Source organism: Eretmochelys imbricata, chromosome 20, assembly GCF_965152235.1.
Source record: "Eretmochelys imbricata isolate rEreImb1 chromosome 20, rEreImb1.hap1, whole genome shotgun sequence".
NCBI lineage: Eukaryota > Metazoa > Chordata > Testudines > Cheloniidae > Eretmochelys > Eretmochelys imbricata.
This window is the reverse complement of record NC_135591.1, coordinates 5,943,058-5,956,746: the sequence shown is the minus strand read 5'-3', so window position 1 is coordinate 5,956,746 and position 13,689 is coordinate 5,943,058. Positions and strand designations below refer to the sequence as shown.

Below are 13,689 nucleotides of genomic sequence, written 5' to 3'. Positions count from 1 at the left end.
GCGTAGCGCCATTAATGCCAGAGAAGCTATGCTGATTTATGCCAGCTGACGATCTCTAGCCCATAGCTGTTCACTTGGCAGGAAGTCCGGGGTTCTGAGGCTTAAGAGATGAGCTGTGCAAATAACGGACTTTTATCGGGCAGTTCCGTAAAAAAATATTAAAATTGCTTTGGCTGGAACCAAGAATGATCATTTTTTGGGACATTTTTGGCAAATTAAACCCTGGGGGGAAGCAAATCATTTCAAAACCAAAACATTTTAGCTCTATATGTTTCATTTCCGTTTTGACCCTTTGTAAACATTTTTGATTTTTAGCCAATAAACTTTTGAAGTGACAAGCCATTTGGGACCAAAAACATCAGCAGGTTTTGTTTCCAAAATGGCAAAAGGAAACATTTTTATTTTTACCAGAACAATTTGGTGAAACCAACACAAATTTGCAAAATGTTTCAGTGTCACCAAATCATCATTTTTCACCGGGAAAAAAATATAGGACAATTTTTTCCCAGCTGTAGTTAACAATCTATTAACAATTTTTCAACGCAACAAATCCTGCATCTTGGCAGGGCGTTAGACGAGATGACCCTGGCAAGCCCTTCTGATCCTATGATTCTTTATTGTCATCCATCTTCATATGTTTTTAGTGGATATGGAAACCAAAAATAATACCTGCAAAGTCCTATGGAAGTTCGGCCAAAGACTGAGTAACCTAGTACATCAAGGGTGTGAGCCTAATTCTCAGTTACCGCAGTCCCGCAACAAAAGACGAACCCAACCAGGAGTTTAAGGCAAGAGCCTAGTTTAAAAACTCAGCCGTGTGACGTTAATGACACAATGCAGTTTATTGGTGATGCGCAGAGTGAAAAGCAGCTGGTCCTTTAACAAGAATGAGGCATTTTATGAACATCACACAGGAGCGGGCCCGCGGAAAGGAAATAGGAGGGACACGTTGACTCAGGGCCTCTATTAACGTTCACGATGCTAAATGGGTGGGATTCATGCCCTCTGCGGAAAGCCAGGACAATTCACCGTATTCCTTGTCCTGACCAAGCCCTGAAACACATATGAGCTGATGCAGTGAAATTCAGGAGAAAGTGGCGGAGTGGAAAAACCCAGGGTTACTTTATGAGTGTGGAAATAACCTTGGACATCCACAGCAACCAGAACGCTGAAAACGTAGGGCCTGACTCTGATTTCACTTACACTGGCGTAAGTCAGGAGTTCGTCAACGGGCCTGATTCTCTGCTATCCTGCGCAGTTATTTATGGGGAGTCTCACACACACATTGCACCACGGCAGGGCAACAGAGAATCGGACTTGATGGAATTACACCAGTGCAGGACAAACATAAGGGAGAGGAGAATCAGGCCCCCGGGCACTACACTGGACTAAAATTGGTGCAGTTGACTACAGAGCCAAGTCCTGAATGAGGCAAAGCTATAGGAAAGTATATCCGCGCTGCTACAGTTCTCTCAGTTTCCCAATGAGCAATGAGTCAGATGCCATCTCTACTCTCTCAGTTACTCCCATTCAGACCTATTGACTTCAGTGCAACTGAGGGCAAAATTTTGTCCCAAGATGAGGGGTTTTTTCCCCATGAATGTTGAAAGGTGAGGTGGGAGTTCCCGTCGCCAAGCAGCAAAAACCTGGGTTAATTCAAAGGTCCCTGAGTTGAGTTTTTACGCTCTATCTAATTAATTTTTTGCTTGATGAAGAGGATGTCGAGATATATTTTACGCTAGAGCTGCTTCCCCCTCCCGAAGTGACCCCCCCTCCATAGCCAAAACCGCTTCCTCCTAAACCAATCCCACTTCCGCCAACACTGATCCCACTTTTGCCACCAATTCCAAAACCACTCCCACTGCCAATTCCAAGGCCGAAACTGCCTCCGCCACCACCAAGACTGAGGCCACTTCCACGACCTCCACCTCCTCCACCAAGGACATATCTGCTTCCAACTCCGCCACCGTTGCCAGCTACGCTCGTGGTGCTGTTGACCACAGCTGCAAGAAAAAGATCCCTCTGGTTATTCAGAAAGCAGCTTGTGATTTCCAAAGAGAGACAAATTCTGGTGTTACATCTAACTAAGCTGGTTGGAAATTTTCTACCACTGTTTTATGAAGGAAATTTGGGGTTTTGACCAAATGAAATTTTTCCTTGGAAAATTGCAATTTTTCTTTGAAAAACCAAATGCCTGAAAACCTAAGTATTTCAATTCAGAAATGCTAATGAAGTGCCTCATGGGAGTTGTAATTCGGACATGTGCCTCATGTCCCCATTCCCCTCTATGGGCCAAGCTCCACAGCTGGGCAACCGTTCCCATAATGCATCATGGCCAAAGACTTCATAATGCACAGCCTCTGTTCACCAAGAGGGGAGACCATGGTGCATCATGGGAAATGTAGTCTGACTAGGGACCCCCGCCTATACAAGAGAGTGGATGTATGAGACACCCAAACTACAACTCCCCGAGGCACTGTGGTGGCATTTCTGAATTGAATTTCTTCAGGTTTTGGCTGAAATATTTTGTTTTTTGCTATTTTGGCCAAAATATCAAAAATACGCACACTGCTTCATTTTCAGACCAGCTCTAATTCTGACAAATGAAAGTGAATCCTTGAGATACTTACAGATGCTCACAGGATCAGCATATTCTCCAGACATCCTGTTGGGGAAAGAAAAGTAATTAATGTAAATCACCCCATAAATCACTATAATACAATTACTAAACTTTGAAATATAGAGGGCGTAAATGCTTCCCAAAAGGACAAGGGGTCTGATTCTCATTCACACTAATTATGACAAAATTTTCAAAAGGTCTCAGGGGCAGATTTTCAAGGGCTCTGCACCCAAAATTTTCATACAAACCCAACATCTCATGATCAGTGGAACTAGAATCAAAAGGCCAACGTTCCCCGCCTGGACTTTTATTGGGAAGACACCAGGGGAACAGAGAATGTGGGGAGTTAGTCTGGAAGCAACCCAGCCTCATGGGCAGAAACTTTGTTGATTTATTCCAGCTGAGGATCCAGCCCCATAATTACCACACACTATTTGTGTATTGCATCTACCTGCATTCTTCTCCCTCCAGCAGTTTCCTGTAGGTGGCAATCTCAATATCCAGGGCCAGCTTGACGTTCATCAGCTCCTGATAATCACGCAGCAAACGAGCCAGTTCATCCTTGGTGGTCTGAAGGGCGTTCTGAAGATCAGCAAGCTTACCCTGGGCATCTTTGAGGGTCAGCTCCCCGCGTTGCTCAGCATCGGCAATGGCCGTTTGCAGCCCTGCAATCTGTAAGGGACAAATCATGAGATTCTAGTACTGGGAATTGTGATAAGGCTCATTCATGTCTGCGGAATGAGTCTGGAGATGATACTTATGCTGACTCACCCTACCCTTTGTTTGGATTTGGAGTTGTTTCTTTTATAAGCTTGCTTAAGTGATATTTTGAAGGTTGCTCTGTGGGTGATGTTTTGACCATAGGATGTGCCTAAATTGGGCCACAATGGCTATAAAATATGTGCTGCCAAGGGGCAGTCAGAGAAAAACAGGAGAAAGTCCATGGTATTGAGTAAAGAGGATAGTAACCTGTGTACGCGTGCATGATCAGCGTGTGATCAGTGGTAACGAACCACCTGGAAAAGAGCAATAATCAAATGAAAACAGTGTGGGCGGCAAAAGTCCTGCAAACAGAAGCTTGCACAGGCATCCTGCATGTGTTGCATAAAACATGTAATACTGTACTGGATGGTGATGGAAAGAGAACTGATGGATTTGTAATTTGGATGTGTCTAAAATGTGGTAGACTGTAAGGGGTAGTCGGAGGTACATAGAAGAAATCCAGCAGGACCCCCTACGCCACAAGAGAAGGCAACTGGCCATTGTCTTTTTCCTGTATATCTGTCATTCGTCGCTTTAGTAGTAATTGAAATCACAAGGCATGCTTTTGGGTCAAGTCAAGGTTTGAATTAATAAACCTAAGAGTATGTGCCGCTGTAGCACTTCAGAGCCGAAGCAACCTATGCTACCGGGAGGGGTTCTCCTGTCGCTGTAGTTAATCCGCCTCTCTGAGAGGCGGTAACTAGGGCGATGAAAGAATTCTTCCGTCAATCCAGTGCTGTCTACACTAGTGGTTAGGTCAGAATAGCTATGTCTCTCAAGGGGTTGGATTCTTCACACCTCCGGAGAGATGTAATTATACCGATGTAAAATCCTAGTGTAGATCAGGCCTGAGTGTCCAGCAGCCAGTGTCACCCAAAGGGCAAGCTATGTAGTTCGTGGATTTCTAGCCCCTTGGATTTCTTTCTCTCTTTGCAAGATAGAAGGAAGAACATGGGCACTCAACTCTTAAACCATTTTCGTCCCTGATTTCTCAGCCTTCTATGAAATATCTCTAAGGTCCTGACAGAGAAACACCTGCAAACAGAAGGCTTACGACTGGGAGTAGTTCCATTGAAATTCTTAGGGCAGGTCTACACTATGGAGTTAAGTCGACCTAAGTTACGCAACTCCAGCTATGTGAATAATTATGGTGTCTATATCGCGGTGTCTACATCGCGTTGGGTCGACGGGAGAAACTCTCCCGTCAACTTACTTTACGCTTCCTGTTCCAGTGGAGTACTGGAGTCGATGGGAGAGCAATCTGTGGTCGATTTCGCAGGTCTTCACTAGACCTGCTAAATCGACCCTCAGTGGATTGATTGCCGCAGCGTTGATCCATGGTAAGTGTAGACATACCCTTAGGGTAGAAAGTACTATGGATAAAATTCTCAAAAGTATCTGATTTAGTAGGCTAAGTCCCATTTTCAAAAGGAATGTAGGCCCAGATCCAAAAAGGTACATACACTCCTAACTTCCAGTTTCAATAAGGGTTAGGCGCCTGGGCTCATTTGATAATGCCTCTTTAAGTGCCTAAGCCACTTTTGAAAATGAGATTTAAATTTCTAACTTACTTAGACACTTCGGAAATTTTTGCCTTTAGGTGCTTTTGACAGGTTTACCCTACATTCCTTACTGTTGTAAGGGTCAGATCCTGCATATATAACTGACTGAATTAAGCAGTTTCCAGGAGTTCTGATATTTATTATTGGTTTTAATGGTGACATACCAATCCGGGTCATGGAGGAGAGCGTGTTTTATTCCATACCAAATGACATTCCTTTCAGAATGCCAGACAGCACTGTTTGAGATACCTGTGACTATTCCAAGATGCCTTGAAATGTCAGAATAATTTTGCACTTAAATATAATTGGCCATATCCTCAGCTGGTATAAATCACTGCAGCTCGATTGATTTCAATGAGTCAAAAAAATCACAGAAATATAGGGCTGGAAGAAACCTTAAGAGGTCATCTAGTCCAGCCCTCTGCACTGAGGCAGGACCCAAGTATACCTAGCTACATGAGGATTTGGCCTAGAGAGCTTAAACAGAATCCTTTGACTTAGCAGCTCCTTACATACCAGAAATCCAGTATTTCTAACCCCAACCATTCAAAAATCCACAAAATCATAAGACTGGCTTTAAAATCATACGTTTTTGTGTGTGTCCAGGTTTTTGAACCTTTATGACACAATGGAGACTCATTTCCAAGCTTTACTCTGCAACCATGAGAGCTAGAAACTTAATTAAAAAACAAAATAAGTAAATAAATAAATATAAGTTGAGATTCTCAACAAATAATTAGACTTAAAGAGCCGGGGCTTTAAGCAAAACACCAGCTATCACAAGAGTTGGCAACACAGAGAGTAGGTATCTCTCACAAGGTCACAGAGCTCATTAAAATAGTATGAATAAACACCATAAATCATGTCAATTCCATATTAAGATCTTTCCCACCTGTTTTTTCACACTATCTAATTCAGCTTTCAGCCTCTGGATCACCCGGCTCACTTCAGAGATCTCATTCCTGGTGACCTTCAGGTCTTCACCATGTGTCGTGGCTGTGACCTGAAGCTCTTGATACTGAAAGACACAAGCCATAAGGGTCATTAGAAAAGATTTTCATAACTGGAGTTGAAGACATGTTTCAAATTTCCAATTTCCCAATTTCAAATTGGGAAAAAATTGAATGCAATTTTCCCTCCTTTTTTCTACCACTTGGATGATTTTTTTTACGCTGTTGAAAATTATCCTAATTTTAACATTTTTCAAAAAAAATTCATATTTAAAATAAATAAATAAATAAATTGGAGGAGGAACTAGATCGGGAGATGGAAAAAACTGCTGTCCAACCAGCTGTCAGCATAATATCAAAGGAAATGTTTACCAATGCGTGTGAGATATTCAGATCATAGAGTCATAGATTTTACAGTCAGTAGGGACCACTGTGATCATCTAGTCTGACCTCTTCCATAGCACAGGTCACAGAACTTCCCCCAAATAATTCCTAGAGCAGATCTTTCAGAAAAACATGCAATCTTGATTTTAAAATGGTCAGTGATGGAGAATCCACCACGACTCTGGGTAAATTGTATCAATAGTTAATTACACTCACCATTAAAAATTTACACCTTTACATTTACACCTTTACATTTAGCCACATTAAAACACATGTGTTTGCTTGCGCTCAGTTTACCAAGCCATCTGAATCAGTGACCTCTCCTCTTCATTATTTACCACTCTGCCAGTTTGTGTCATCTGCAAACTTTATCAGTGATCATTGAAAGTTTTGAAAATTTTATCCTCTGTCTTTATTACCATTGGGCAGTGGATGGAAGCTTCATTTCATGAAAGATTTGAGGTTTCAAAATTTGTAATTCTCCGTGAAGGCAAATTCAAAAAAAATATTGTTTGGGGATGATTGAAACATTTGTTTTTGAACAATCCAAACATTTCATTTTGATTTCCAACTGTTTCTTTTGTAATATATTATCTCATTTTAAAAATTGAAATGAAAAGCCCTTTCTCCAGGAAAAAATAATTGAAATGTTTCATTCTGAACATACTCAAACTTTTTTCCCCTCGGTTTTCTTCCGAAACGAAATTCGGGTGAACTTGACCTGATTTTGTGAAGTGTTTTGATTTTGGCTGGATGGCTTAGTCCAAAGGACTATGGCTCCATCAGAATTTCTCCAGCCAGTCTTTAAGTTTGTTTCATAAGGCATTGAGCACACTTTTAGGCCCACGTGAACAAATACTTTAATAACAGTTACTAAGCAGTGATATGACTGACATTAGAAAATCCATATGGGTCCCCTCACTTATCCATAGGTATCATGTAAGGATATTCCAAGGGAATCATATTTTGACCCCAGAAAATGAGAGCACAACTGTGGAAGTTGAGGCTGATGGGATTAGGATGGCTTGATATGCCGAGGAGCACCATGGGTAACCTCCCCTGGAAAACCTGACTTGTGGTCACAGTGTACTAGACTGACAGAGCTATTGTCATTGAGAACATAAGAGACTGGTTGAGAACTTGGTTCTATTCCCATCTCTACCACTGCCTTGCTGTGGGACCTTGGGCAAGGCATTTGGCCTATCCGTGCCCCAGTTTCCCCATCTATTATAAAGCCCTATGTAATGTATGGATGAAAAGCAATGGATAAGAGCTAGCTGGTGATACACCAGTTCCAACTGGGTCTTGCCAGGGCCTCTTAGATTTACAGAGTCACAGAGTTTAAGACCAGAAAGGACCACAAAATCATATAGCCTTACCGCCTGTATATCACAGGCCACCAGCCACACCCAACATTCATTAAACAACTGAAATTAGACCAAGGTATTGCAGCCCTCAGGAGACTAAACTCTTAAAGGTACAGTTCCCTATGCTAGGCACTATTATTTAAGAAGGTGAGGACGGATCATTTTGTGGTTAAATTAATCAGTAGAACTGGGTTCTATGCCTAGCGCTGTCACTGATCTCCTGGTTGACTTTGGGCAGGTCACTTTCCCACTCCGTTTCCCCATCTCTGAAGTGGTGATAAGAAGCCGGCATTCTTTTGCCAAGTGCTTTGAGTGCTATGGCTTCAAAGCACTAGGTCACAGCGACCTCTGAGGAGAATTCTCAGTCTACTCTTATACGCTCCTTAGCAGCATGATGACTCACCCTACTTTGGTACCAAGCCTCCGCCTCAGCCCGGCTCCTGTTAGCAATGTCTTCATACTGAGCTTTGACCTCGGCAATGATGCTGTTCAGGTCCAAATCTCGGTTGTTGTCCATTTGCAGGATGACGTTGGTGTCTCTGATCTGTCCTTGCACCTGAGCTAGTTCCTGTAGGTAACACAACACTGAACATAGTATTCCACTCATGACCTGAATCATTCCAGGAGTTGCATCATGCAGAGAAAAATGTGACAGGTCTTTCGATTACAACATTGTCATTGGGGAAAGAGCAATGTGGTCCCATGGGAAGGAGCCTCTGAATAGGAGCCTTACCGCTTCATAGACAGCTCGCAGGAAGTTTATCTCATCAATGAGGGAATCCACCTTTGCTTGAAGCTCCACTTTTTTCGTGTAGGCAGCATCCACTTCCTAAAAAAACACGCCAAGTGTTGGGACAATGCTACCAAGGACAAGAGCTATTGGGTATGATTCTGATCCTGTTTATACTCAGGGTTTGTCTTCACTGCAAAAGTTATCGCGAGTTACTCCACTCGAATTACAAGCTCCAGCCACACTGGAAACAACACTGAACCAACCCAGAGCTGTAGCCTGTAGCTGAGTCCCCTGCATTACTAGCTTGAGCATCGACAACACTTTAGCCTCAAACCCCTCCTCCCACTGACGGGCCACATAGGTCAAGTTGAAAACGCTGCTCAACTTGAGCGAGAGATTTGTGTGTGTGGACAGGAATTGGGTTGGGGCCACACTCAAGACATACCTAGGGCTAACACTGCATTGAAGGCATAACCTAAAGCTGCTTTACATCAGTCTGGCCCGCCAAAGCAGTCTGGCCCACCAAAGCAGTGTAAAGGGGCCTTTGTGCAAATGGCCCAGGCGTGGGAGTTATATTACCTTAGAGTTTGGTACCAAAACACCTTGGAGGATCTAGGTCTTAGTTACTGCAGATTCAAGCTGATGTAACTGAGAGCTGAATTTGGCCTTTTAAATGTTTTGGCTGCATTTTCTAAGGTTCTGTTTATAAATGGTTAACGGATGTTATAAGCGTGTTACAGACATGTATTGGTGGCGGTTATCACCAGTTTGGTTGATGGTGTTATAAGCAACCTACTGGTCTGTTGGACTCCATAACAAATGACAATAATCTATTTTTTTAAAACTATTAACTAATACATGTTTTAAAAGAGACCTTAATATAAAGCATGGCCAATTTTTCTTTGTCATTTCTTTCAAGAAAAATACACCTGTCCCCCCAGAAATGACAATGCAATAAGTAAGACACTTAAATTAATGCAACAACTGTGACTATCAATACAGGATGGATTTGTCCTGGATTTTAACAGCAATTATAATACATAGGAATTTTTCTTTGCAGTATTATCGTTTTGTTTCTTGTTCAGTGTCTACAGTTCTAGACTTCTGCAACAGCCTGCTGCCTTATCCTCAGATAGCTACAGAGTAATGAGAGAGAGAGAGAGAGCGCGCGATGCATTGCCCACCTTTTTGAGCACCACAAATTCATTTTCTGCAGATGTGCGCCTGTGGATTTCCTCTTCAAATCTGTTGGGTAAAGAGATGTGTTTGAAATCTAGCTTCTCAACTACGAGGCAAAAGTAGTAAGCAGTAGTGCAAGGCATGTGTCTGCCAGGTTCTCACATACAATGCTAATCTCTGGCAACTTCATTTGGATGATGACTGCTAACTTTGCAGCCTCCAAAGTAACACTTTGTTGCAGTGGATCAGAGACATTATTCAACACATTACACTCTTCATTCAGTACACCAGTAGTTTGGACCTGGAGCGTTGCTGTTTTTTTCTGAACAGTATAATAGTTTTGTTGTTACATCATGAGTGTGTCCCCTTTATCATCTTTGAGACAAGATTATGTTTATCTTGGTGTTTATGGCTGAGATTTCCAAGAGAGTTTACATGGAGTTAAGCACCCAAATTGTACGAAAAGATACTACAGTGATGAGCATGTTAGACGGATAAGATAAGATAAGATGATATAAAATAAATATGTCATTGGTTAGATTAGATAGATAGATAGATAGATCAAGGGGGTGCATGGGGATAGATAGATAGATAGATAGATAGATAGATAGATAGATGATTTCATATGCTATAAAAATATTTTTTTCTGAGGTTGATGAGCATACCATAAAATCTGTATACAGTTCAAGGCAAACAGATTGCTTATTATGTTAGTTATGGCTCTGAGAATTGTCCTGAAAGCAGAGCAGATTTGATTATCCTGTAACTACACGATTTAAAAGCTCTTGTTATTTTAATAGGAACAAAAATAGCTCCTGCATGAACCACAGCCAGAAATCCATGCCAAGGAAAGGCAACAAAACCATTACATTTCCCAGGTTGGTCTTTCTGACTTACTTCTTTCTGAAATCTTCCAGAGGATCCTGCACGACCCTCAGCTCTCCATCTAGCCGACCTCTGTCAGTTACTAGGCTATCTAGGTGTCGCCTCAGGCTGTTGATATATGCCTCAAAAAGGGGGTCGATAGGGATCTTAGTGATTGTGGTGTCCTGCTGCTGCAAGAGGTCCCATTTGGTCTCCAGCACCTTATTCTGCTGCTCCAGGAATCGAACCTGAAACCCAACAGGCAAGAGGATATAATTGTTGGACAATATCCCCATGGCATTGGGCCAGACTCTGCTGTCAGTTACACAGGTGTAAATCAGGCTCAGCTTCATTGAAGTTGATGGAATTACTCCCACTAAGAGAGATGAAGCAGAAATCCTTCTTGGTTCTTCTTTTAGAATCAAGACGAGAGGGGAAGCTATCACATCAGAACATTGATGGACCAGCTCCTCAGCTGGTGTGAATCCACTTAGCTCCGTTGAAGGCTTTGGAGATATACTGATTAATGCCAGCTGAAGCTTTGGCCCTATTGATGGGAGCCAGTTTACAATAGCTGCTGATTTGTGACAGTTAAGAATCTGGCCCTATATAAGTGCTAAGCAGAGAGGCAGAATATTCCACTGTGACATTTTCAAGGAAAAATTAAGATAAGGCATAATAAAAGGAAGTTGGTTATCCCCAAATAGCTGCATAATAAATAAAAAATATTAATAATAAGTAATAATAATAATAATTAGATAGATAGATAGAGGGGGTGGATGGAGATAGATAGATAGATAGATAGATAGATAGATAGATAGATAGAGGGGGTGGATGGAGAGAGATAGATAGAGGGGGTGGATGGAGAGAGATAGATAGATAGATAGATAGATAGAGGGGGTGGATGGAGAGAGATAGATAGATAGATAGATAGATAGATAGATAGATAGATAGATAGAGGGGGTGGATGGAGAGAGATAGATAGATAGATAGATAGATAGATAGATAGATAGATAGATAGATAGATAGATAGATAGATAGATAGAGGGGGTGGATGGAGAGAGAGAGATAGATAGATAGATAGATAGATAGATAGATAGAGGGGGTGGATGGAGAGAGATAGATAGATAGATAGATAACTTTATTAAACCATATAGTAAGTACATTGAAGTCACTTTGGACCGGATTCACTCATGTGAGAAGTCCCATTGAAATCCACGGGCTGACTCACACGCTTGATGCATCATAGTGCAATTGCGCCCATATTTAAGTATCTTGTCAAATCCAGTCCCTTACAGCTGAGATTCAAATCAGCTGCTGTGTTGCGGAGGCACAAATGTGTGACATACAGCCATGGAGACAGAGGGAGACACATGGGTGGGGGCATGGAGAGGAGAAAGAGAGAGATTACGTTTCATTTGTACCGTTATAAACACCTGAAAAAAATGTGCTTGGCAATAGCATTGCCAATAACTCCTCGTTACTGCATGTCGTTTTGCGCATTCATGTCCAACCCGAACCCGGGGCCCTGACTTGACTTTTCAGTCAGTCTTTACTTGACACCAATAATAGGTTGCATGAGTAAGGAATGAGTAAAAATGGAATAAGAACCTAACTCCTAACCAGGATGCTGCCTCGAGATGTGGTCTTCAAGGCCAACATCCAAAAGGGCTATTAACTCCTTCTTCTTCTGTGGGACACGGATGTCTCCCGTGCTGTTGGATTCCTCGTGCCTGGGATGCTGAATTGTTGGTCTCACCTTGTCGATGAACGATGCAAATTCGTTGTTGAGGGTCTTGATCTGCTCCCTTTCCTGCACTTTCACTTTCTGGACCTCCGGGTCAATTTCGATGTTGAGGGGCGCCAGGAGGTTGGGGTTGACGGTGACTTGCTGGATGCCGCCAGGAGACAAAACAGGGCCTGCTCTGCCTCCACCACCGAGCCCGCTGCCACCGTATCCCCCACCAACCCCATATCCTCCACTGACATACCCACTAGAGACAAATCCACTACTGCCACCAAATCCACCACCACCACCACAACCAGCACCACCGAATCCAAGCCCCACGCTCCGGAAGCCTCCACCCCCTATGCGGATGGAAGTGCTTTTGTTTCCGCCCAGGCTATGGAGGCTTCTGCTGCCAAAACCACCACCGTACCCTCCGCTTCTTCTCCCAACGCGAGACAAAGAAGCCGAACTGAAACCCGCTCTGTTGCCACTGGAAGTGATGGTGGTGGTCGCAGCGTGTCCACTGAAACCCCTAGCCCCGCTCCCAGACTTAGAACTGAGCTTCCTGTTCATGGTGACCTGTCAGAGAGAAGAAACCAAAGAGTGTGACTCAGGATGAGAGCAGAGAGAGAGAGAGAGAGAAAACGAGACTGAGCCCCCTCTGAGATGGAAGCTGTGGCTTCTCCTTATATACTGTTGAAGGGCTGGGCTTGGTTGGAGCTAGTTAATTCATTAAGATTGTTTTCGGGCTTGGTTTTGCCTTGCAGCAACTCACCCTTTTCAACCCCCTTACACATTCACCTTTGAAGTGGATAAAAACACAGAAATCGCTTGTCGGCGTTCATGGCATGAAATTATGTATGTTACACAATGATTGTCTCACCTTGCTTGTCTTTTTTTCCCCGCACAGAACACATTAATGTAAAATAATTAAAAGGAATCTACAAGGTTTTTAATTATTAGTGTGAATGCTCTGCAACATTTTACTTCAAAGCTGCATGCTTGGGACATCTCCTTCTCTCCGTTAGCAACTAGAAGTTTCATGGCCACATTCAGCTCCCACTTAAATCGGTTTTATATTACAACTTTAAGGGGCTTAGGCCCGGATTCCCGAAGGTGTTTAGGGTACAATGTAAAGAAGGCGATTAGTAATATCTATCTATCTATTCTAAGTGACATAGGCACTTAGGAGCCTAAGTGTCATTGAAAATCAGTGGATCTTAAATCACGTAGGTGCTCTTGAAAATTTCACCCAGCTCCTCAAATAGTGGATATTGGTGCAGCTGCTGGATCTGGCTCTATGAATTCCTTGAAGTTCACTCTCACTTTACTCAGATTTCATCCCCGCCAGAGGCTGCTGTTGTATTGTGACCAGTGCCTATCGCCAAGATTGTCTCACTGTTTCCTTACACTCCCCCATCTGTCCGTACCCATCTGTTGTCTCTCGTCTTATACTTCAATTGTAAGTTCCTTGGGGCAGGGACTGTCTTTTTGTTAAGTGCTTGTACAGCACCTAACACAATAGGGTTCTGTTCCATG

The 13,689-nt window shown here is 42.8% G+C and overlaps 1 protein-coding gene across 1 annotated transcript; it reads right to left on the bottom strand.

The window, feature by feature from the left end:
* Nucleotides 1-1,686: 1,686 nt before the first annotated feature.
* Nucleotides 1,687-12,723, bottom strand: LOC144277470 (keratin, type II cytoskeletal 4-like). The gene is made up of 9 exons (XM_077838232.1): nt 12,181-12,723; nt 10,455-10,669; nt 9,563-9,623; nt 8,379-8,474; nt 8,049-8,213; nt 5,837-5,962; nt 3,072-3,292; nt 2,631-2,665; nt 1,687-2,003 (listed from the first exon to the last, which is right to left on the bottom strand). The coding sequence occupies exons 1-9, from the start codon at nt 12,721-12,723 to the stop codon at nt 1,687-1,689; spliced, it is 1,779 nt and encodes a 592-aa protein (XP_077694358.1).
* Nucleotides 12,724-13,689: the final 966 nt, after the last annotated feature.

Bases quoted from the DNA above. Each gene is read 5' to 3' on its own strand.
- LOC144277470 (XM_077838232.1), bottom strand. From the start codon at position 12,723: ATGAACAGGAAGCTCAGTTCTAAGTCTGGGAGCGGGGCTAGGGGTTTC. The intron at 10,670-12,180 runs GTGAGACCAACA...GTTGGGTTTCAG, and splicing joins TTGCATCGTTCATCGACAAG to GTTCGATTCCTGGAGCAGCA. The intron at 5,963-8,048 runs GTGAGTCATCAT...TGTGTCTTTCAG, and splicing joins AGGCTTGGTACCAAAGTAGG to TATCAAGAGCTTCAGGTCAC.